This window comes from Artemia franciscana, chromosome 7 (assembly GCF_032884065.1).
Source record: "Artemia franciscana chromosome 7, ASM3288406v1, whole genome shotgun sequence".
NCBI classification, from domain to species: domain Eukaryota; kingdom Metazoa; phylum Arthropoda; class Branchiopoda; order Anostraca; family Artemiidae; genus Artemia; species Artemia franciscana.
The window spans coordinates 58,983,365-59,008,451 of record NC_088869.1 but is presented as its reverse complement, the minus strand read 5'-3'; the positions used below and the strand labels follow the sequence as shown (position 1 = coordinate 59,008,451).

Below are 25,087 nucleotides of genomic sequence, written 5' to 3'. Positions count from 1 at the left end.
TAAAATTCATGCCCTACATACTAAAAACGGTGGTCTTGTGCTTTTAAATCATCTCATGTTACTGCTGCAGATGATTTTTACACAAGGCATTGTTCCATCAACATTCTGTATGGGAGATCTTTCTCTTATTCCAAAAAGGGGAAAATCTCCAATCAATGCCCATCTTTCAGCCCCATAACTGTTTCAAACAGTTTATGCAACCTTTATGAAATACTGCTTATAAAAGAGCTTGAAGAAAAATGCTGCATGCCTCCACATCAATTTGGCTTTCAACACGGTATTGAATGTATAGGTGCCCTTGCAGTTGTTGCTAATGCTCTGCTTGATGCTTCGTGTAAAGGTAGTTCGCTTGCCTTAGCGAGTCATGATCTTCGCCATGCCTTTGACTCCCTGATCCCTTATGCTTTTAAGGGCTGCTAAAAGAGGAGTAAATCAAGGTATAATTAGATCTCAAAGAGATATGTCTGCTAAGCTACGAGCTCGTCTTAAAATCCCTCTTAAGCAAAATGAAATGGTAGGGCCACTGGACAGAACTATACCAGTTAGGAGAGGAGCCAGACAAGGTGCAATTGCCTCATCTGGTTATTTCAATAATCATGTCCTTGAAGATGAGGACCAGTATGAGATGTCTTGCATTCTCTCTAGCCTTAATATCTCCTTAGTCACTTATGCTGATGACATTTTTATCATTAGCCAAACTTTGGACAAAATTTCTGAAACCTTCCAAATCTGCAAGCAGAATATTTAAAATCTGGTCTTGAATTTAATGCTACTATGTCTGATGTTGTGCTTTTTAACTGGAAAGGCCCTATTTCTTCATGAATTTGTACTTGTGAATTCAAAGATCTGCCCATCTGACCAAATCGCTTATCTTGGTATTTCCATTGGAAATAACATTTCTCACACTCATCATCTCCAAATAAAGAGTCATCAAACACTGCATATTGGCTGCCTATGCTTCCATAGTCTCTACTAGGCTTTGTTTCAACAAAATTATCTTTAAAACATTATCTTGCAACACTGTACAACACTGCTGCTTTCCCCCACATCCTCTGCATTGCCCCATTCCAGAAGATTCTTACAAATGTTGATAAATTGAAAATCTGCTCCACTTTTTCGGTTTTGCAAAATACCTACAGAGATATCCAATTTGGACACCCAATTCAAAACTCATCAACAATCTTCACATAGCAGATCTTAGAATAATTGTTGCTAAACTTACAGAGAAACACAACTACAAGTTTCAAAATATGCTTGGAGCCAACTTCTTGAACTATAGCTATGTTGTCATAGTTGCATAGTGATATTTTGCTTTTTTACTCTTTGCAGTGTCCATCATTTTCTTTTTGCACAAAGATGGGTTTTCAATAAATAATAATAATAATTAAAAGACATGACTGATACTTTTACAAACATTAATAAGTTTTTGGCAACTTGCGACTTATTATTACTTTCAATTTAGAGCATGTGAGGCTATACAAAACATGATTGCCCCCATAATTTAGACACTTAGGTGACAAATTGCAAGGTAAGTCTCGAACATTAGGCACCAGCACCTTGCACACATTTTGGTGTTACACTGGAACAAGAATTGCCTTGAAATCATGATCACTTTGTTTTTTTTATCCTACTTTGAGACCATATCTGAATGCTTTGGCTATTGATGTTGTATCAGAAAATTTAAGGTTTACTGCACTGGATTTCTCTAGCCTATAGGTGCCAGATACACTAGAGCAGGAATTCAGGTGAGATAATTCAAAAATCATTTGGAATTCTGTTCAAGAGTCTGTAAAGCTTCTTGGCTTGGACTTTTGCAGATCAGCCGGTTATTGCACAGTGGCGCCATTTCAGAAAACCTTAGGGGGGCTGAACATCGATTTTGTGCCCTCATCCAGCCTAAAAATTTTTAAGATTTTCAAAGATGCCTTTAGGTACTGTAATACTTTTGGAGTTTGCATTTTGCAGCTTATTTAGGGACCAAAAACAGTACCAAAATGGAAAATTAACTGTATAAATCAGAAACTTGCGTCCAGTTACTTCAGCAATGGATATCTCCTTTGCTTCATTTTTGCGAAGTCGTCGACAAGCTTCTCAAAATCAAGCTCCTTCACTGCAGCCTTCTCAGAGAATGTAAGCAGCAAATGCGAGAATTGCTTGTTTTCCATCGTTGTCCAGAGTTAGTCCTTAACAAACGTCAACACAGAGAAAAAACGTTCATTTGAGCACGTTGTGAGTGGGAGTGTGAGGACTACCCCGACGACCTCAAGAAGCTTAGAATAAGCTTCTTTCAATCTTTCGAGACTTTTGAAGACACCTAAAGCGTTTGCCGGTTTCTGTGGAAGCTGCAAAAAAATGCATAAGCTATTAAAGCTTGACACTTCAGCCGCATAGTATTGATACCCACCTGATTGAAGTATGTCATGATCACAAGAAGTAAATCCAAGTCCATAAATCTTTGGATTTGGGGTTAAGGCAACGTGTGGCTTCTAGCACTGGTAACTAGATAGAAAAACACTCTTCAAACTCATTTAACACTCTGTCGAAAACCTCGTAGAACTCTCTCCACATTTTGTCTTCTGTTGTTGTGCTTTCCAAATGTTTTTGTCATCAAGTAGTCTCTTAGTCTTCCGGATATCTTCTTAAATCCTTTTGATTTAGCAGGTATGGCTGAAGAGAGCACTTTTTTCCGACAGATCAGCTCCAAAATTAATGGGCATCTCTTTAGACTAGCTGTATAGGACATGAAAATACTTGTCAACACGCATTTTTCTCTCTTCGTTCTTTTTTGCACTGATTAAAGTGCAAGCTTCTGATATGACCAGATCTGCTGCCTGTAGTTGTTCAGAAAGAGGGTTTATCACTGCAAAAACTTCGTGAATAACATGCAAACTGAATATGAAGGGAAACAACTGTAGCTGGTTCTAGCCCATCGCCTCTGCTGCTGCCTCCCTGTCAAAAGATTCTTAAACTACTGACATAACTGCGAGTATGCAGTCATTTCTAACAAGGATCTTAGCTACTGATCTATACCAGTAAGACTAACTGTCCTTTCAAGCGTTAGCACAGGCACATTGGCAGTTTTCTGGGCTTTGACAAACAACTGGTATCAAGTATTTCTGTTGGAGACGAAACTGTAAACTGTTTGCAAAACTGAAAATACTGATGAAATTCTTTGTATTTTCTGCATAAAATCACCAATGACAAGGTTAAGTCTATGGGAATGACAGTGTGTGTACACTACTTGTGGTGCTTTTTCCTGGAAACGGGCCTGTACTCCTGAAAAATATCCACTCATTACACTGGCCCTGTCATAGCACTGTCCAACACACTTTAAGAGTTTTTCATCATGCCCAGGTTGATTTCTGTTAAAAGATGTAATTTCTCTATGAAATTCCCTTGATTGGCGCTAGACTCCCCTTCATCATGGCCACAAAACGCAAGACCTTGCCATGCACATAATGGTTTACGTTTTAGTGGAGCTTTTATGTACTGTCTATTCTCTAGTATTTCCTTTTCGCGTTCTCTGGAGAAGCATGACGCAACAGATTTGGCCACCTCCATCTCAATAGCTTTAAACTGGGTCAAAGAAATGGTATATGCCTTGTGTTGGTTGCTGTTTTCGTGCTGCCATATCAGTTCAGAAATGTCTTTCCACTTTATAATCCTACGTCAATGAATGCTCTAGCTCCATACCTTTCACCTGATCTTAATGAAGATCCACTGAAATGTCAGCAATTGAAACAGAACACCGATTCCTGTTCTATCAAATATTCAAGCCATGGCTATGCCAAGAAATAGGAGCTGCTAAATTTTCGTTTGCAATTCCTGATGGTGGTGGCCGGATAGTCAGTCAAAACTTGTTGGCAGGATCTATTATATGGGTTCATGGACAAATCGGTACTTATAGTTGGCACATAAATGTGCCAACTGACAGGGTTCATTAGTTACTGGAGACATTTCAATGTCTCCAAGCCCAGAAAGGACTTTACAAACTGCTGCCAACAGGGTGACCATAAATTAATTAGGATAACAGCAAAAACAGGATACTTTCTAGAAATGCAATAATTGTCAAGTATCTTGAATTTGCTATTTAGTAATAATTCACAGTAGAAATAGGATAAAATAAGAGAAAAAAATAGAACAAGGACAAATAAACAAAGAATTACATGGTTGAAATTGAGCCCCTCCAGAAATCAGGGGAGGGCCATGGCCCCCCTCTGCCCTCCCCAAATGGCGCCACTGTTATTGTAGAAGTTACCAACAAATTTAAATCTTTAGCAACTGACTAATCTATATTGATTATCAGTTTGTCATATACAGGACAAACACTAGTGACTGATTCATGACCTTTTACCTGATCAAACACAACTTTTTGTTTTATTGGGTCTGAGAGAGTAGAGGTTCAACACAACAATAGCAGCATGCAGGTTGGGAATTGTAGGTTTTGGCATTCATAAGCACTAGCTTAGTGGTAAAAACCATGAGTAGGTTCAACCACTTTAGGAAGCCTAGAATAAGCAAAAGCAAGCAGAATGGGAACCCTGGTAGGAGAGTTAATAACATAAATCAGAGTTGATACCTTCTCAGAGTCCAATTTTTTAATACAATCAAGAATATCTTCCAAATTATTTGCAGAAGCTTTTGTGCTGATCAACAGGGGACAACTATCATCAGGTGCCAACTTTGCCCAAAATTAGTTTTTTGCATTAGCTGTAACACTGCATTCAAAAAATATGTTGCATGTTGAATAATATCCTCTTTAATTCCTTCTTCCCAGTTATTTTTACACAGAGTTCATTACTGCACAGTGTGCATACTAGCAATTATGCATTAGCCTAACCTTGACATGTTTCTTAAAATCCAAATACGGATTTGTACTATTTAAAGATAGGAATTGGCCTTAATTAGTGATAAAGAGAAATGCGTAGAATCACTTTACAAAAAGGTAAAAAGAGTGAGTAAAGTAATTACACAGGTGTTACACTTATTAGACTATAAGAGAATAAAAGTGAGATTTTAGGAACAGGAACATGGTTTTTTAAGTGATAGTCAGTTTGGATTCAGGAAAGGCCACTCTACTGTTCATGCTATGCAACATTTTCTTGATTTTCTGAATGCATCAATGGAAAGTGGTGAAATGGTTTTATCAGTTTTTATAGATTTAAAAAAAGCATTTGACATGGTTAATTCTGAAAATTTAATTGATAAGCTAAGGTCACTTGGAGTCACAGGTAGTATTTTAAAGTGATTTGAATCTTATTTGATCAGGGAGGTTGATACGTGTATGTTTTGATGATGTTATATCTAATAATTTTTTTGTAAATTGTGGCGTTCTGTAAGGTTCTGTTTTGGGTCCTTTGTTATATCTTGTATATGTAGATACTATACAGTTTTATGTTCCTGGTGTTGTTAATACTCTTTTGCTGATGACATGGTATTGTCAGCTGCTGCAAGAAATGCTGATGATCTTTTGGAGAAAATTAATCAAGCTTTAAGTTGTCTTTTAATTTTTACAAGGATTAGCTGTTTATCAGTGAATGTTTTGAAACTCATTTTATGTTGTTTAGTCAGAACAACATTTGAGTCCTATTGAGTCTTTTCTTAGTAGGGGGCCTCCCCCAGGCCACTCAGCGCGTCCCCAGGTGGCGGATAGGGGAACGTTCTACCAATATGTAGGATACCTTCACAGAAGGCCCGGACCAAGGGGGGACCTAGTTCCTGGGGGTCCATAATTGAAAGTGGGACACCCTCGCCTGGGGGTCAGAAATACAGGCGGAGGAGGAGGAAGGCCCCTCTGATGTACACCATGCAGGGCCTACTGGCGTGTGGACATGTCCTGGCGGTTACACACCTTCCCCCAGCAATGGGAAAAATTGCTCGGCGTCGCAGACCACCGAACGGGAGGATCCCTTCCTAGAGGGGCAACTGTGAAGGGCAGACGATCCAGCTTCATGGAAAATGGCCTCTGCTAAGGGTAGAGAGGAGTGGCTTACCGCTACCCCAACAAATTAGTCAAGAAACCCCTTCTCTTAAATACAAATTGTGAAAATGGTGAATAAGAAAGTAAGAACTCATGCTACCGCATCCGGGGTAACCGACGGTATGAGACCAAGAATTGCAAATTGCAACAATGAAAATGATGATAATGTTGATAATGCTGATAATGATGAAAATGAAAATTATTTTGTTACCGCGTCCGGGGCAACTGACGATCATTTATCCGATCTGACGACTCTCCAGTCGGAGAAGACTTCGTTTATCCGAACCCCAAAAACATATCTCTCACTAGGAACGCTAAACGTGCACACATTAGCCAAACCAGGAAAAAGGGAATTAGTCCTAAGTGAGATGAACACCGTCCATCCTGTCTCTGAACGTATTATCACTATTTGTCTGAAAGGAACCATTGCCAATATGACCATAATCCAAGTTTACGCCCCAGGCTGTCCCAGAATGACCAAGAAGCTGAAGAATTCTACAGCCAACTCCAACACACTGTTGACACGGCTCAGAAGAAAGATGTTCTGTTCGTGATTGGGGACTTCAACGCCATTATCGGACACTCAAATGATGGACTTCAAGACGTCATGGGCAAGTTCGGGCATGGGCGGAAAAAACCACAGGGGTGAAATGCTCATTGAATTTTGTCAGGATAACAAACTTTTCATAATGAACACCATGTTCCATCATAGAGAACAAAGGAAAGTTATTTGGAGATCCCCTGACGGCCGCACTGCAAACATGATTGACTACATACCTGTTGGCAAGCAATGGAAATCATCAGTACTGAATACAGTCTCCATAGCCGGTGGCGACTTCAACTCGGACCACGTTCTAGTCATGTCTGAGCTTGGTTTGTGTATTTGGAAGCCCCAACAGCTTAAGAAAAGCTTACCAAGATATCGTGTCGACCTGCTGAAAAACATAGAAACAAGGAACAGGTATAGAACAACACTCTCAAGTAAGTTGTCAAGAATCCAACCCATGGAAGCTCCAACAGCAGAAGAAATTGACCGATTGGTCGACGAAAGCACATCCATTATCAGAGAAACTGCTAGTGAAATCCTGGGAATTCAGACCCATTCAGATAAACCCTGGATCACCCCCGAAATTATTGATCTATGTGTGCAGAAGCGCATCCATGCTAACAAGGTAGATTGACAAAGCAAGGACGAGTACAAGAGGCTGAAGCGCCTAGTAGAAAAGAAAATCCGGCAAGCTCTACGACACTACGTCAATGATAAATGTCGTGAGTGTGAAGAAGCCTTTCAAAAAGGTAATAGCCACTTCATGTACAAGAAAGTCCATGAACTGTCAAAAAAGAAGTCATCAGCCGCTCCTACACTGTTAGAAAAACACGGGCTCCAAATCACGGACTCCGAGGCAAGACGAGAACGTTGGAAGGATCACTTCAGAGAAAAACTGAACCCCACAATAATGCTCGACCCGAACATCTTACTATCTTTCCCACTACCGCAGTACCCAGTAGACCCAAGCCCTCCCCCACTAAGAATTGAAGTACTCTCAGCAATAAAATCTCTAAAAATTAATAAAGCCCCAGGCCGGATGGTATTCAGTCAGAACTATTAAAAGCAGGCCCAGAAGAACTGGTCGATATCTATCACAAAGTCATAACAAGTGTCTGGGAAACGGGCCACTTCCCCAGATCTTGGGCGAAAGCCACCATCATCCCCCTTTTTAAAAAGGGGGAAAAGGGCGACTGTAACAACTACAGACCAATAAGTTTAACTAGTCAACAGGCAAAGATTCTTACAAAAATACTCCTTGACTGTATGAAATCTCTGACAAACCATATCTTAGGGGAATACCAAGCAGGCTTTTGATAAGACCACTCCACCATAGACCCGATTTTCTCCATTCAGCAAATGATGGAGAAGTATATCGAGTTTGCAAAAGAGCTGCTACTACTCTTCATTGATTTCAAGCAGGCTTTTGACTTGATATGGCGAGATGGATTATGGCACACCCTGCTACACTATGGAGTCCCTGAAAACATAGTAATCCTGATAAGAGACATGTATTCACATTTCATCAGCCAAGTCCAAACGCCCGAGGGATTGACAGAAGGGTTTCTGACATTAGCAGGCGTTCTTCAAGGTTGTCTCTTGTCACCCCACCTCTTTACCTTTTCCTCAATGCAGCGCTGTCATTTGCCGAGACTGTTGATGGTGCAGAAATTGGAGGGAAGCTTATCAATAAATTGGCATATGCAGATGATATCCAAAAATTCAACAGTCAAGAGCATCTACTCCAAGCTGACACCAACAAACTAGTGTTGGCAACCGAGGCCTTTGGGATGGTTGCTAACATAGCCAAAACCAAGGTTAAGCGGGTGTCTGGAGACCCTACTCTAAGAAACATGCAGCTAACAATAAAAGGGGAGCCAGTAGAAAATGTTGACTCCTTTGTCTACCTAGAGAGCCTCCTAACTTCTGATAACGACTGCTCGAGATCGATCAAACAAAGACTTGGCCTGGCAGGCGCCAGCTTCAAGAACCTCTTACCACTCTGGAAAAACAAGACTCTGTCAACTTCTCTGAAGGTGTGACTCTTCAACTCCCTCATAATCCCAATTGCTTTATACTGAAGCAAAACTTGGTCAATAAATGCTGACGATGAGCAAAGAATCTCCACATTTGAAACTAAATGCCTTAGACGTATTGCAGGGATCACCTACATTGACCGAGTCTCAAATGAAGACCTCCAAAAACTACTCCGTTGTCCCCGCACCATCATGGACTGGGTCAGAAACCAGCAACTCCGCTGGCTTGGCCATATCCAGTGAATGTCGACCAACCAGCTCCAAAAAATCACATTCAAAGGACGGGTTCATGGCACACGCCCCAGAGGCCGACCTCGTAGGAGATGGACCGACAACTTCCAGGCCAATAGCCTCCCCCAGCTACTTTGTATAGCACCAGATAGATCAAACTACCGTCACCACATCCATCATTTGTTAAGAAGAGAAGAAGCTCCAATACAGCCACAAAGGCCAGACAGTACTTAAGTCAAGTAAGTCAAGTCAGAAAGAAAGTCCAGTTGATTTAGGTCGAAAAATATTTCTTTGTAATATGCCATTGAAACAAGTAGCTGTGTTGAGATACCTTGGTTTTCAGCTTGATCAAAATCTGAGTTGGAAAGCATGTAGTGATCAAGTGGCAGCTAAGGTATCTAGAGGGCTTAGTCTGATTTGGCGTCTGAAGAATCAGTTACCTTGTTCTGCCCTTTTAACTCTTCATCATTATACTGTCATGCCTTATTTTTCTTATGGTTGTGTGATATGGACTAATGGATTTTATACAAATTTTAAATGTGTTCAGGTTTTACAAAATGAAGGTATAATGAAGTTGAAATAAAGTTACAAATAAAGTTAGACTACTAGGAAATTATGTCCATGGTGAAAATGATACAGTTAATTGTTATAAGAAACTCACGATTCTTAAGATTAGCCAACTTCATGATTATCAACTTGCTATTTTTGTATTTCATAGTATTTATGGTTTGTCCCCTGAAATTTTTTGTCAAATGTTTACAAGGAATTCTTTGTATCACAATTATAAGACTAGAAATACAAATGATTTGGTATACAAGTGTTGCAGCTCTCAGAGGGCAAGTTTTAGTCCCAGGTTTGCTGGACCAATAGCATGGATTTCTTTACCAATGAGTATAAGGGTATCAGAAAATGTTAGTACGTTTAAGAGTAGACTGAAGAACCACCTTCTGGGAAGAGACTAAGTAAATAGTTTAAATAGAATGGCTTATTGTCTTATTTTTTAAGTGGGATATTTTTTCTTTTCTCTATCTCTCTCTTCTTTATTTTCTTTTCCCACTTTTTTGTCTTATTTTTTTTTGTTAATGTTGTCAGTATTGTTGTTCATTTAATGTTCATCAGCCACTACTAACAAGTCTTTGACTTTATAAAGTGGCTGATGTGGTTCTTTTGTATATTCATGATATGTATAATAAAAGTGTCTCTCTCTCTCTGAAAAAAAAAAAAACTTTTCAGTTAGATTAATAATTGAGAAGTATCTGTGTCATCTGAACCCTTTATTCCTGAATTTTGTAGATTATAGGCAGGTATTTAATTCTGATGATAGAAAAGTTTTAGTGAAGGTCCTGTCTTTGCATGGTATACCAGATTAGTACATTACAGTAATCAGAGCTATGTGCAAGAATAATATTACATGGATAGCTTCAATTACCTGGGCAAATTCAAGAAGAAAGACAGAAGATGCAGCAAGAGGAAAAAAGTAAAAGTAAAAGCAAGAGGACGCAGGGTCTTTTTACGTATAGTCAAGGAAATTTGGAAGAATAGGAAGATAATTGCTAGCTTCTTTGCTTATTTATACATATACATAAACATATATATATGTATATATATATATATATATATATATATATATATAAAATTCAATCAAAATAGACCTTGTATTTCAAATTATCTGCTTCTGGTATTAATTTACTGTAATGCACTGGTTAATAGTTTCCTCTCTAATGACAAAGCAGAATGTTTGGTTATTTAAGATAGTTGGCCAGCTAATCTACTCAGATGAAGCCACATTAATGACCAGAGTAGCACATGGAAGCGTACTAGGTCTAACCCCTTTCTGTATTTACATCAATGGCAATTTCAACCATGTGCATAATAATATATACTTTTTTGCTGATGATCACAAACTTTTCAGCTGTGAAAATTCACAGAATAGCCAATACCAACTCAATTTATAATCCAATCACAAAAAGGAGAATATCTAGTCAAAAGAGAAGAAGAAAAGGACATTGAGGTCATCATTGACAACAAGTTGTCAACAAAGAAGACTGGCAGAATAACTCCCAGTCTTGGTCAAAAAGACCAAGACTAAAATTAGCATAGACAACTACATGCTGAACATGGCATTGGAACTTCCACTTGTTGTCAATGATGACTTCAATGTCCTTTTCTTCTTTTCTTTTCACTAGATGCTCTCTTTTTTAGTGATGGGATTGGAAACTGAAAGTGATTATTATATACAGAAAGAGCATAAAAAAGGGCATCCAATATTAAATACCTGTTTTTATGCTTTTCACATATAATAATCACTTCCAGGGGACAAGTAATTGTTGTCACAAAAACTGATCATCACTAACACTGAGTTTAAAAAATGGGAAAAATGGCAGTCATTTATAAGTCAATTAGCCTATTCAAAAGTAATATATTCCAAAGGCACTCTTTTATAACAATGTAACTCCACAGCAACTTGAATATTTATCTAAAATGATAAACGTTTTACAGATGTCTCTAAAACAGATATATTTTCTGTGCAATAAATGTTGTAGTAACCTAACAATAGCAAACAGAAAAAGTAGACAAACATTCTAGATCATTTTCTTTATGCAAAATAACAGGTTATTGATTTTATAGGCCAATAGTTTTATTATTTTCTCAATTGAAGCATTGTATAATTTAGTTTCTTTCCCACCATTTTTGTAAAGGAAGGCAATCAACTATTTTTTCTCAATTTTCTCCTTTGCTACTGTTATGGCAGATTACTTCACAGAAAACATGCCCTTAAATATAGAAATCAGGAAAACATTTGGGCTTTTGCAAATTCAATTGCCTATTAAATTAGATTATATGCATTTAGAATGCATCAATGCCTTTGGGATATATTACTTTAAAGTAATGGATTTAATAGTTGAACAGAGTTTTTAGCTAATTTTTAAACTTTGCATTACAGTCTTAAAACTATAGAAAATGTAATAAGTTACATTTTAGGGCTTGATTAAGGGCTCTAAATTAAATTTCTGCTAGAATTTATTATCAGCTTAGATTCCAAAAGAACATAAAAAAGGCATCATATGATGTAATCACTTTCTTCCAAGCTAAATTATATGCAAAAGGACAAATTTACCACTGAAATTATATAGGCTGCAGGAATTTCTCTGCTGTTTGTTTATTGATTAATTAATTTGAAGAAAAGAGTCACATATAGAAATTCAGGGATCCTGTGTCTGGTAAATCTGTTTATGATAATAGGAGAAAGGCAGCTATTTTTAATGAAACTTTTTAATCCTTCTTTGTAAATCCTGCTGCTCATGTGCAAGCACCTTTACTTTTTTGGCATCTTTACTGCAAAATGAGTTGCAGTTTGATGATTCAGATTTTGTACCTGAACATGCTGAAAAGATTATTCAGAATATTTCTGGTGATAAAACCCCTGATATTGATGACATTTCAAATGTTGTTATGCATGAATTGGCTTCTTGCTTCTCTGTTTAATCTTTGTTTAAACCCTAGTAAATGCCCTGTTGCATGAAAAAAAAAAAAAAAAAAAAAAAAAAAAAAAAAAAAAAAAGTGATAGAACCTCTTCATAATGGGGGATTAAGGTCAGATTTCAGTAATTATAGTCCTATTTTAAATGCTTCAATTTTTCTTGGATTATCCTTAAATTACCTTAAATTGCATTTGCCAGCAAGATAAGGTGGTAGATCCTCCTGTATGGAAAAGTAATTATGGAAAAGGTAGGTGTTGATTGGTTCCAAAATTATCTTGAAAAAAAAAATACCTTTTGGTATGTAGCACAACATGGATTTAGGAAAAATAGGTCTTGTAATACTCAGTTAATGGAAGTAATCAATGATTTTCAAATGATGGCTGACTTAGCCCAAAGTTTTGATGTGTTTATGTTGATTTTTGTAAGGCATTTAACAAAGTTTCAATACCTCTACTGATACAAAAATGCCACAATTATGGGATTTGAATTGAGAACTATGGCTTGGATTACAGATTTCCTCATAGAATGTTAGGATTGGTGTGGTTTTATCTAACCAGTGCAGTGTTTTGAGTAGAGCCCCTCAGGGTAGTTGCATGGGACCATTCTAATGCAAATTCAAATTTAAGCACTTTTTGACCTAACCTAACTTAACTATAAATAATTTTGGTGCTGAGAAAATGTAGTATTATTTCATTGAAAATGATCAAAAATACATGCTTTAATTAAAAATTTGGCATCAAGGAAGAAGAAAATGGCAAAATAATTTTTTTTTTTATCCAACTTAGGCATGGAAAATAATTGCATGTGGATTATATATCATTAAAAGAAATGGACATGTAATAAAACAGTAAATTCAAGACCAATGTTTTAAAGTTTAAGACCAATGTTTTAAGCCTAGTTTACACCCCATATTTTGGTCATTTTTAAGAGCTCAAAAAGTGCTTAAAATTGAATTTGCAATAGAAGTGATTATTATATTTGTAACAAACATACAAAAAGGCATCAAGCAGTATCTTCACTTTATTGAAAAGACAATTATAAGAACTGTAAAAAATTTACCCATACTTTAGTCTGTATAGGCCTATCCATTCCTGAAAGTTTCATTTTCCTAGCCTAACCTCTTTCCAAGATAGCCCAAGAAAAGTAGTGGTAAAATTCTGGTTTAGTGACTTTTGGCTGTCTTGGAAAGGGGTTAGGTTAGGAAAAAGAAACTTTCAGGGATGGGTCTATAGGCTAAAGTACATCCTGGGAAGGTATTTCAAAGTACCTACCTCCACTCCTTCTCCCTCTAGAGGGCCCTGAAATTTGCCTGCATGACTGGTATATACCTATTGAAATTTTGACAAAACAACATTTTACCTTAATTTTCAGTTAGGCTACCAGCGCTTTTTCTCTGCCTTTATTTCTCAAAATGTAATTCCTGTTAGGCTATTTGAGTGGAATTCTGAGCCATATCAATTTTTTTCAAAATTTAGGAAATGTATTTGCATAGGCCTATCTTTAAACACTTATTAGCCTAATTGGGATTGTGCAAAGTTGTGAAACTGAAAACAATTTTGTTGTTCTTCATTCAAGCAGAAGATCTATTTTACAAGGTTTCACTTTTATAACACACATATGTTTAGAGGTCATCAAAAGTCAGGACCCTCTAGAGGGTGAGGAAGTGGAGGTAGGTACTTCAAATTACCTTCCTGTGACAAACTTTAGCCTTTAGACCCATCCCTGAAAGTTTCATTTTCCTAACCTAACCCCTTTCCGAGATAGCCAAAAGTCATTAAACTAGAATTTTACCCTAACAAAACCCAATAAACAGATGTGTAAACTCTTAAATTAGGCTAACGACATTCAAAGTAGACCTAAAACATGGCTAATGAAATTTATGAAGAATAAAAAGGGAAAAAATCAATTACTTGCAAAAACTGCTTTGTTCACAAGATTTGAAATTGCCTTTATCTACTCCTTTTACATAACAAAAAGACAAAATAAAGAACAGACAATTCCTATTTAAGCGCATCTTGAAGATATTTAAACGACTTCTTCACTTAGACGTCTAGTTACGTTATTAGTCTGCGTTCTCATTTGGTATTTTAGTCTCAGACCAGAAGCAAATTTTACCTAACGCTGACATCCCGTCTAGAGTTCCTTTTCGGTCCGAATGTTGTCGAAGGTCTTTTTTTCTCTCAAAAAGCCTGATTAAGTTTAGGTTGTGCATGAATAACAGACAAATTTTGAACTTGGTTGTCTATTTAAGATCCTGAAAAGGGCGAATAGGCAACTACTGGTCTCTAATAAAGTAAAAATGTATGATATTTCAAATAATTATGATACTGAACAGAGGCGCCATTTGGGCCAAATCTTGGGGTGGGCATGGGGCATTTGACGGAAATTGAGACTTTTATTATGAATCTAACCTACTTTCAAAGTTTACAATGATTAATAGCAAATAGTGTAATTACCCCAAGGGTCGTCAGGTAATTACGCTCTTTGGCTAATAGGCGTGCAGTTAGTTCAAATCATTTGAACAGAATGGATTATGTTGGACATAATGAATAATTATGGCCAGAAAAGGGCCCTTTGTGGTGGAAGCTTGGGCCCCCTGGAAAATCTGGGGCGGGCATTTGCCCACCCCTGACCCCCTCCCCCCCCCCAAATGGCGCCTCTGATACTGAATTGATTCTTGATCTTTCGAATAAAGAAAGAAATGAATTTCGAAATGCTTCAAAAATTCTCTTTATCACTGATCATGACTTTTAGCCCACTCTTTGCAAAATATAATTGAAAGAGTTTTTTTTGTTGGGCTTTAACTCATTTTAGGTAAAAGATTGTATTGAAGAGGCAGTCGCATTTTACAATTTTAGTAAATTCCTGTGGACAGGGAATAATTTGCATCAACCCCCATCAGGAATCGTATAAGAGACCATATATTTTTTTCTTTGTCTTCTGGCGGCTTCATGACCCAAATGGAAGGCTTTGGAATCTCGAGATTCTCAACTACTCTTACTTCTGAGATGCCTTTCCCCTTCACTTCCTGAAAGGCTACCTCTGGTGCAACCAGGACCTGGTTGAACTTCGTTGAAATAAGGATGCTAGGGCTGTTTTTTAAAAAAGTTTAAAAAAACATTATTAATTTTAATTCTCATATTTTAATGTAAGTTTATTTATATATACATATTTTCTCTCTCGTTCTCGTATTTTGCTGAAGACGGCCCTTGGACATAGGGCCGAAATATACACACAATTGATTTCCACTGTCTTGAAAAGACTTTCCTTATTGTTTTTACTTTATATTTGTTTGTTATGGAAAGGCAGCGTGGTCTTCGTCGCTATTTTCGTCTAAATTTTATGTCACCTAATTTCATGCTTCCTACCCCTGGGATATGAGTTTCTGAAACTCCTAATAAAACCAGTTGAAACCGTCTGAATTCGTCAGTCAAAATGTCGATGCGTTAGTCATTTGTTAACGTCGTAACATTCCAAGTTGCAATTTTCATGTTCTTCAAATCTTTGAAATTATTTTGGCCTCAGGAAAAGCAATGATCCCGGATACCAGTACAGGATGGGGACCAACATATCTTCTCAAGTCTACACCGAAGCGCTTAAGTCGGCTTGGAACCGGACAGCAAGAAGTCCCTGGGACCTCCAGTAAGTTGGAGGCTTTGTGCAATCCTGGGCCCGTCTTGGTCACAACATGGTTTTCAGCACTTGGCGATGCTCTTCTATCAACAAGAGTCGAAATCCTGCATAGACAGTCCCAAGCCTATTACCTCCTACTCATTATATATTCATGCCTACAAATATTATGCTACTACGGAGAGGCAACCTATAGTAGATAAATTAGCTAGGAAGAGGTTTTCAGCCCGAAAATGCCCATTAAAACAAACCAAGTCCAGAAAAATATCCAATAATCAAAATCCCGTGCGAGTGCTGTGTTGTTTGATAATGGCAAAATTCAGTATTCATGATCTATCCCTAGCAAATTCCTAGGATTTCCCGATTAGCCAGTTTGTATTATTGGGGTTTTGGATCCAAAGACTGCGAACTCAAAGTCAAGAGCATTTAAGTATTTGTTTTTTTGCTACGAGTCACATGACACAGTTTCTTTTCGAGTCACAGCTTATGCAGTTTGAGGCAAATAAAGCTTAAGCTATGAAATTTACTAGCAAGGGTGTAATGGGAGCATTTGAGGAGTATATACATTAACCAAACATTTATATAGAGCTTTTCAAAGATAAGCTAAAAACGCAAATTGCAATTACTGAGAAACAAACTATAGCGGGATCGTTGGCGATTATTGCTCGCATTTCCACAACCGAACAGGAAATCCAAAGTGTGATGGAAAATCTTGCTACAAAAATAGACGAGAAGCTGGATAAAAAAAACTAATGGCTACTCCTGCTGGTAGGCAGTCTCTATCCAGTGACACTTTGAATGCCATAAAAGCTCAAAGTTCAACTGTGGTCAGTGAGGTTTACATAGCATTGATTGTTGACTTTGAAGCGACATTTTTAGCCCTCAGTAATGAGCTGAAATTTCTTAGAAATCAAATCAAATTTCTTGAGGAGAAAATTAAGACTGCAGAGTAAAAACTAAATATGTACGATCAGGGTAGAACAGGGTATAATCAGGGTATAAGGGTAGACAGTCTTCTTGTAAACGGTATCAAACAGCCTCCAAGTAGTAACCTAATGTCAGTAATCGGGGCTGTGATTCGCAATAAAACGGAAATATCTGTATTATCTGATGGTGATATTGTGGAAGTGAGAATATTTAAACTAAACAGTTCTACAACTCGTCAAGTTGCCATAGCTCCCGTCCTAGTCAAATTCAGGTCGAAAGGAATAGTCTAGAAAGTTTTTAATCTTAAGTCAAAGTTGGCGCACACTAGTATATTTGTGTCAGATAACATAACAAAGCAGAGACGGGACATTCTAAACCTAGCACATGAGAAATACGGAAATAAACAAGTGTGGTCTGATCAAGGTCACATTTATGTACCTCTTGCGAGTTATGCTTTCCCCCTTCACCTATGATCTTTGTAAGATGTCGCTTAGATTGTTTTTATTTATTTTATTTTTTTATTATTATTATTTATCTTTTTTGCAAAAGGAATCAGTACAGTTTATGTTGTTTTTATTTCTTAGTAATTAGTTTTGCCGTTATACCAGAAGGATCGGTTGGATAAGTTAGAAAATAAAGCTTTAGATGTTAATGAAATTTTAGAGTGTAAAATTGCTCAAGATAGTGTTGAAAAATGCCCTGAGCCAGTTAAAAAAAGTCAGTGTGCTACGTTTGATTTTCCAATACGGAAAGAAAATAAGAGTTTTTCTGTGTTTGAATGGAATTGCCATGTTACGTCATCGTCTGAGGATACTGAACATTTTTTGTCTGCCATGAATAGTAGTATTGATGTATTAGATATATGCGAAACGTTTTTGTCTACGGACAGCTGTCTCTCGTGTTATATTTTTCCAGGATACAAAATTATTCGAAGGTGAGAAATCGGGTGAGACAAGGAGGTTTTTTTTGCTGAAAAATAGAATAAAATTTGAATAAATTATTTTTAGTAAAGTTGTCGAATCCCTGTTGAATCCTAGTATTAGCAGCAGTAGTACCGGTAGCATTAGTCCCAGTAGCATGTACATTTGGCCTGTCAATATCAAAACGAAAAAAAAAACACCAAAAAAAAGAGAAAAACAAGGATAATAACTTCAAAAGAATCTCTTGTAAATTTCAGCTTAACAGTAAAAAAAAAACACAAAAAAAAAGAGAAAAACAAGGATAATAACTTCAAAAGAATCTCTTGTAAATTTCAGCTTAACAGTTTAAATGGCTCCTAATGGGGTGGTACGTCCTTTTTACATCCTACTTATACATAGTGCGCTTTGATTTACTTCAAATTCTTTCTCAATGTTCCTTTAAGTTTTCACATAAATACCCTTAGCATTAGTAGTAGTAGCAGCAGTGGGAGCATCATTTGTAGGAGTAGTTATAGTAGTAGTAGCGGTAGTAGTAGTGGTAGAAGTAACAGCATGTGCACATTAACCTTTGGGAAAATAATCACCATCCTCATCATTCCGCGAAAGTTACAACTAAATACCCTGAGCCGTTCCTCAGATACACCCTTTTGACAACCAGCATGCAAGTGGTTTGTTTTCATTTTGTTCAAGACTTCCCTCCACACCCCATGAAAGCTTCATTTTAATATCATTTGCCTTTTTGGACACCAAGGGCTTATCACGCACCTTTTCCCAATAACAGAGGAAATGTGGTGTCTTCAAAACCCTGGACACAACTCAGATAAGCCTATATAATTCAAGCATCCACAGAAACGGGTTAGTTTTCTGTAGTATAACTTTGTCTTTATGGTACTATATGACTTATTTTTCAAATTTCTTTGTTTTCTTCGACTTGACTTGAAAAATTATCTACAATTTTTGCTGTACATACGCTCTCTAGATCACCGAAATTCATTAATCGTGTTGACCAAATCAATAACTATTAATAACTAAAACTACCTCTTTAAATACTTGCTTATGATTCAAGTTTGTTCTCCTACCTTGCTTTCTTTCGAGTCTCTCAGCTGAAACATCTTGTATGCCTAAAGAAAGTTTCTTATCAGGTGCAAATATGCAGTGACATGTTTTGTAATATAGAACGTCTACTGAATGCAAGTACACATTCGTTGCTAGTGTTAACCAGGGAAGTTTCTCGGACCAGTGATCGATTCACTTTTGACGAAGTGCTGTTAGTTTCCCATCAAATCCTATTTTACGAACGCGAAAACTCTTTTCCTTCCGATGAGTCTTTGGGAAAACCATTCTGTTAAAACGGAACAAGAAATTGGTTTTTGAAGTTGAATTGTTCAGTCATGCGACTTGGACTCATCCCCTGACTCGTTTTTGCTTGGCTAAGCATCGCAGCTTCTGGTCAATGCTCTTTGTATTTATGTAGGACTTACTTTTATAAGTAAGTAAAAATGTTACTTTTATAAACAATCTCAGACAACAACCGTCACATCATTTTGGTTTCACTGTTTACTTGATTGAGCCATTCTTTTCAATCCTACTTCAATTACACAAGCTTTCTCTTCAACTTGGTTTTCTTGTGTTTTTTTTTAACAAAATAAACAATTAACTATATTAGACTGGAATTGCTCATCTGAAAATAGAAAAAGTTGAATTTACATTGGTTGGAAAAATCCTTAAAGAAAAGGGGTGAAAAAACAAAAATTAAGCATTTGAAACGCAAAATCTTATTGTACATTAAGATAATGGTAATTTTAGGTAAAATCAAACTATCGGGCCTCAAATTTACCTCTTTGTCTGCTGCAACCTCTCACAGGATCATTCAGAAAGGAGAATCTTTAGAACAATGACCGCAGACGTGAAAATTCTTCGAAACTTGTGGACAATCACTTTTTAAAAAAAGCATAGCTTTTATATACCTCAAATTAGTGCAAAGACTAACTCATCTTCTCCAGCATCAAGCTGCTATAATCTTCTGAAGTATGTCCGGATCTTAAATCAAAACCCCAAATTACTTCCTTAATTAGAAATTTTCTTTTTAATGTGGCATTCCTGACATTAAGAAACCTGCTCTTCAATCTTTACAAAAAAAATGTGAAGCAGCTAGACTCGTAGAATTTTCTATGAATCAGCACATTTTTTTGAGTTAGTAACTAAATCCTTGATATAAACCGCGTGATACGAACTATATTTAAAGCAAAAATGGAAAAAATTGTATATGGTCGAGCTCCAACAAAACTGCTTCGGAAAAACACTTTTTCTTACTTGTCATATTGGGCAAAAAATTTCAAACACAAAACATTCGTAAAAGTGTCATTCTACTACCAGTAGCCTAAATGATTCAGCAGTAGCTTAATTTCCTTCAGATTTGACATTTGACATATTTCATATTAATTTGAAGTCAAAATAAATTGAGAAACGATGTAACCTACTGTGGTATATTTCAACAGATAGGCAGTGACAAAATTTGTTGAATCTTTTGTTAAATTGTTCAGGTAAGATGGGAAGTATTGTATTTATGCTGCATTAACAAATTCATCTATAAAAAAATATAAATGATAAAACTTTGGCTATGTTGAGCTACCCTAAGTAGAGAATAAAACTCTTGTATAGCTTCTCTTTATTTAGAATTGCCACATATGGCTATGGATAAATTTTTAAGGTCAAATTCTAGTTTAGAAACTTTTTGCTATTTTGGAAAGGGGTTAGGCTAGGAGTCTGTAATGAATTCATGGCTAAAAAACATACTGTGGGAAGGTATTGCCAAGCTTCTGTGTTAACCCTCTTCTGATTCCTAAGTCTAAAAATAAACTGAAAGTTTTTGTAGCTGTTGAGGCTGTCTGCAGTCTTTGGTAGAGGAGGCTTATCTCCCCTAGATCAGTGATTATTAGAAATTATATTAAAATATAAGTCCTTGACTGAAAGTAAGGAGTGACATTAAAACTTAAAATGAAATGAAATTATTACATAAAATTAAAAAGATCATAGTGGCGTTGTTTCTACATTAAAATCTAATAAAAAAACAAGCAAAGATTCATATAAAAAACAAATTTTTTGGGTGGGAAGTAAAGAGCAAAGGTGAGCAAAGAGTGAAACTTGAGACAGTCAAAAGTTATTACTTCAAAGCCTATCAAATATGTGTCAATCAAACTAGTACAAATAAACCAACTAATTAAGTTTCCCTATGTTTCTATCATTATAGAAAACTAGCACTTTACTGAAAACACAAAATAATATAGGAATCTTGGTACATAAAAAGCAATCCATTTAAGAAGTTAACAGAATAAAAATAAATCATTTCAGGATTGTTGCTTTAGTTAATGTTTTTTGTTTAATTTGGTATCACTTCTGCACAATGGCTCAGTTCAGTCACTGGCTCTCGTTTTGGTTCTGAAAAGGACATGTCATGATTAGTTTGCAGACAAGTTTGAAGTAAAGCCATCTTGATAGTTTTAGGACTATAGACTAGCTTTGGAATTTGTATCATAACTTGATATTCACTGTTGTATAGAGAGAAATAACTGGATTCACAGAGTTCATATTGTCTCTAATTTGATTGTCCTTTCCAGTAATACTACAACGTATTTCCTACAATTTAAGATTGTAAATTAGTCACTATTGGTATTATAGCTGGCAAGACCAAAATACTACCTCATAAATCAATCCAATTTTTATATATGGTGTTCAGTGACTTAGTGGCTATTAAAAAGTTTAATTTTATGCTTATGTTTTCAAGATAATTTTAATTGTGTACTGCAAGTCACTAATGTCACAGCTGGTGTAGGACTATGAAAAGCTTTATAGATTAGTTTTATGCTGTCAGGCTATGTATTGACTTTTGACTCCCATACCAATATTCCTGTTTTTTATACCTGGATTTTTTGTTTTCAGTAAAGTGCTAGTTTTCTATGATTCTAGAAACATAGGAAAACTTAATTAATTGGTTTATTTGTGCTAGTTTTTTTTTATACATAAATTAGATAGGATTTGAAGTAGTAATTTTTGTCCATTTTAAGTTTCGACTTTGCTCTTTACATCCCTCAGAAAAATTTAGTTTTTTAAATTAATTTTTAATACAAAGCAAGTGAGATTAACGTAATCAAACAATACAAAAATTCATGGAGAATAAATAATATCAGCCATATATTTAACCTAATAGGGAAATGGCATAAAAAATACCATTAATAAGTATTTTATCAGGCCTACTTAAAAGGAAACGCTATGAAATTTTGAAAACACTATTACAAATACTAAAATACTTTCCTATAACATGCCTAAAAATACTTTACTTTACCCTCCTTTTTATAAAGCATTTCACCATCTTAATCTGGCCTCCAGGTCGACGTTTCCAATTTTCAAGCAGCTGTGCTTTAATAGCAGACTTCGGAATGCCTTGGTGGTCTTCACAGCGTAGACAGTTGCCCAGGCACACAAGCCATTGTCTTTTTATAATTTCCAAGACTGGGTACTGTTGTTTACAGCACTCATGAATCTCCTAGTTGGACACTCGTTCATGGCGCTGGATACGTAGATTACAAAAAAGACAGTCGTAATCAAAGACATTCAGCTTACTACTATTTTGAGATATGACAGCCCATGTTTTGCATCCATTTATGAGATTCCTTCTGACAATCACCTCGTAGACTCTTTTCATAGACACTTTTTGTAGAGATGCTTCTACTTGGACGCTTCCATAGTAATATGTTGAGCTGAGAAAAACCAGCAGAGGCTAGACAAATACGCCTTTCAATTTCTTCATCAGATCCCCCCTCCAAATCCACAAGGGATCCAAGTCAGACAAATTCTATAACTTGCTAAATGATTTTGCCATCTAGGCATATAGAAAGCAGCTCTGGGAATAGGCACGTATCATTTTGGTCTTTATTGGCTTAATTCTTAATCCGACCATTGCAGAGCGATCATCAGCATTGTCGAGTCAGTGACTTGAACACCTTTTCCAACCACTACTCCTTCTTGGATGCTGACAACTCTCCAGTCAATTACTTAATTGAAAATGATGGAGGATAGAAAGTCGTCTTGTTTTAGTCCTAAGTATACAGCAAAATTTTCAGACTGCTCATCATAAGCCTCTGCCCTCATAGCATGCTCCTAAAAGTGTGAAGAAATGTGAAGATTTCACATTTCCACAAAATGTGAAGGCATTCAATCCTCTTCTAGGAATACGCCAGAGAACGTCTCGCTCAACTGAATCGAACACTGCTGCAAAATCGATGAAGATAGGGATTAGCAGCAAAGAATATCTATGACACTGCTCTAACAGCAGCACAAGAATAAAGATTTGCTTGGTCCAAGAACCCCCCCCCTGGTTCAAAAGCCAGCTTGTTAGTTTTCTCACTCTCTCTTTTCGGGCCTGTTCAAATCTGTTGAGGAGAAAAATTGCAAACAACTTTGCCACAATATCAATGAGAGTGATTTTATGGAAGTCATTACATTCTGACTTGTTACCCTTTTTGAAGAAAGGAAGAAGGAATGAAACTTTTCAGTCCTTCAGGAATTTATTTTTGGTCCAAATTTGGCCAAACAGTGGTTTGAGTTTAGCAGCGACGATCTCATCAGCAGCTTTATATAGTTCTTGAGACACACAGTTTTTACCAGGAGTCTTGCGGTTCTTCAGTGAACGAATTGCTATTTTTATTTTCATTGATATCGGGGGTTCGAGACAAACTTCTTAAGGTAATCGAAGCACCACTAGAGGAAGACTTGGGATTGTTTGTGGATGATGTGACAAATTCAAGAGTTCTCGAAAATACTCCTTCCATCTTGACACTCTCACAGAAAGGTCCGTTAGGATCTGCCCGTCCTTGAGGGGAATAATTTTAGAGACTTGTTGCTTCCTTTCAGTTGCCTATTCCAGCAATTGATAGTGCTTACGGGTGTCGTGTGCCTCTGATGCGGCTTTTATGGAGTCTGCAATTTCCTTCCAGTGATTTCGCCTATCTATACTGGAATATTTCTTAACTTCTGCTCTGCGCTTCTTATGCTCTGTTTTAGAACAAGACGCTCGTCATTTGTCGGCTGAATTAATGGTTTCTTGGCTGATTCAGCATTTTCTTTTTGGTTTTCATATACTAAGGACTTCTTTAGCTGACTCCTACATCACTGTGGCAAACTGCTTCCATTTCCTCTCTACAGAACTATAGGGGAACTCCTCGACGATTTCTTCATCATCCACGGTGGACAGGGCGCTGAACCTGTTTGACAAGGCCAGGCAGAACATAGCCTTGGCTCCTGGGTTATTCAAACCCGCGACATTTATGCTCGGGGTATACGGCTTCTATGCTTGGTGGATAACCGAAGCTGAATTTTAGTGATTATCCGGTGTGATCAGTACCGGACTTGGAGCCTGTTTAGCACCAAGATATGAGCAGGAGTCCAGCAGAGAACTTTTGAATGTGGTCTTGACAAGTAAATATTCTATCTGTGCTTTGGTAACTCCGTCATTGAGGTGCCATGTGATCAAATGACTTATCTTGTGCTGGAACATTGTATTGCAGATGGCCAAGTTCTTATCCACAACGAGACCAATAAGCCTTTCACCATTATCAGATTGGGTTCCTTGGACGAAAGGGCCAACTACAAATTGAGTTGAGTCATCTTTTGATCCTACTCTGGTATTCCAACCTCCAGCAAGAACAAGAAAGTCTCAGGACGGAACTTGCCCTAGAATTCGTTTCAAGTCGTTATAAAATGCAGACTTTACTTCATCCGTCACATTTAAGGTCAGGGTGTACGCAGAGATGTTTGTAAGATTAACCTACCGCCATCTATACTTTGCTCTAAAAAGTCTTAAAAATACTTAATACCACACAATAAGGACGCGATTTGCAGCATCTGAAAGGAGAAAACCAACTCGAAGAAGACACGAGTTTTCATCTAAACCTGAATAATCCAGATAGTACGGCTCATTTGATGTGTTAATAATAGTCGATAAACCACAATTGCAGATCTGAGTTTCAGACAAACAGAGACTGTAGAGTAGGAAGTCGAAAGATAATTAAAAAAATTACGCTTCCATTAATGACTAATATCCAAGATGGTTCACTTTCACTTTCGAGTTTAAATTAGTCAACTGTTTCTGAACAATTGCAGTATTAGCTGTTGTGACATTGACCTGTGGCGAAATTTGAACCGGCGAATCAGAGCGATTAGTTAAATATTACGAAAGGCAGACAGTGCAATGTCCGATTTTGCTTACAGGTAACATTATCTATAGAGCGAAGCGTACTAGTCCATGAGCCACGCGGGCAGTGGAGCGAGGTCTGCAT

General features: G+C 36.9%; 2 protein-coding genes across 3 annotated transcripts in view; one reads left to right on the top strand and one right to left on the bottom strand.

Annotated features, from left to right (window-relative positions):
- The window catches only part of LOC136029542 (neutral alpha-glucosidase AB-like), a 32,496-nt gene extending 18,167 nt beyond the window's left edge, over positions 1-14,329 (bottom strand). Inside the window, exon 1 of the mRNA XM_065708012.1 lies at positions 14,187-14,329. Coding sequence (XP_065564084.1) covers positions 14,187-14,290 — 104 coding nt within the window. The 5' untranslated portion in view covers positions 14,291-14,329. The remainder of the gene's footprint in view (positions 1-14,186) is intronic.
- Positions 14,330-20,071: 5,742 nt separating this feature from the next.
- LOC136029537 (protein O-mannosyl-transferase 2-like) overlaps positions 20,072-25,087 on the top strand; it is a 76,974-nt gene continuing 71,958 nt past the window's right edge. Inside the window, exon 1 of one of the 2 annotated variants that reach the window (XM_065708007.1) lies at positions 20,072-20,296. The gene's annotated coding sequence lies outside the window, so the exon portion shown is untranslated. The remainder of the gene's footprint in view (positions 20,297-25,087) is intronic. The other variant, XM_065708009.1, reaches the window with a different exon arrangement.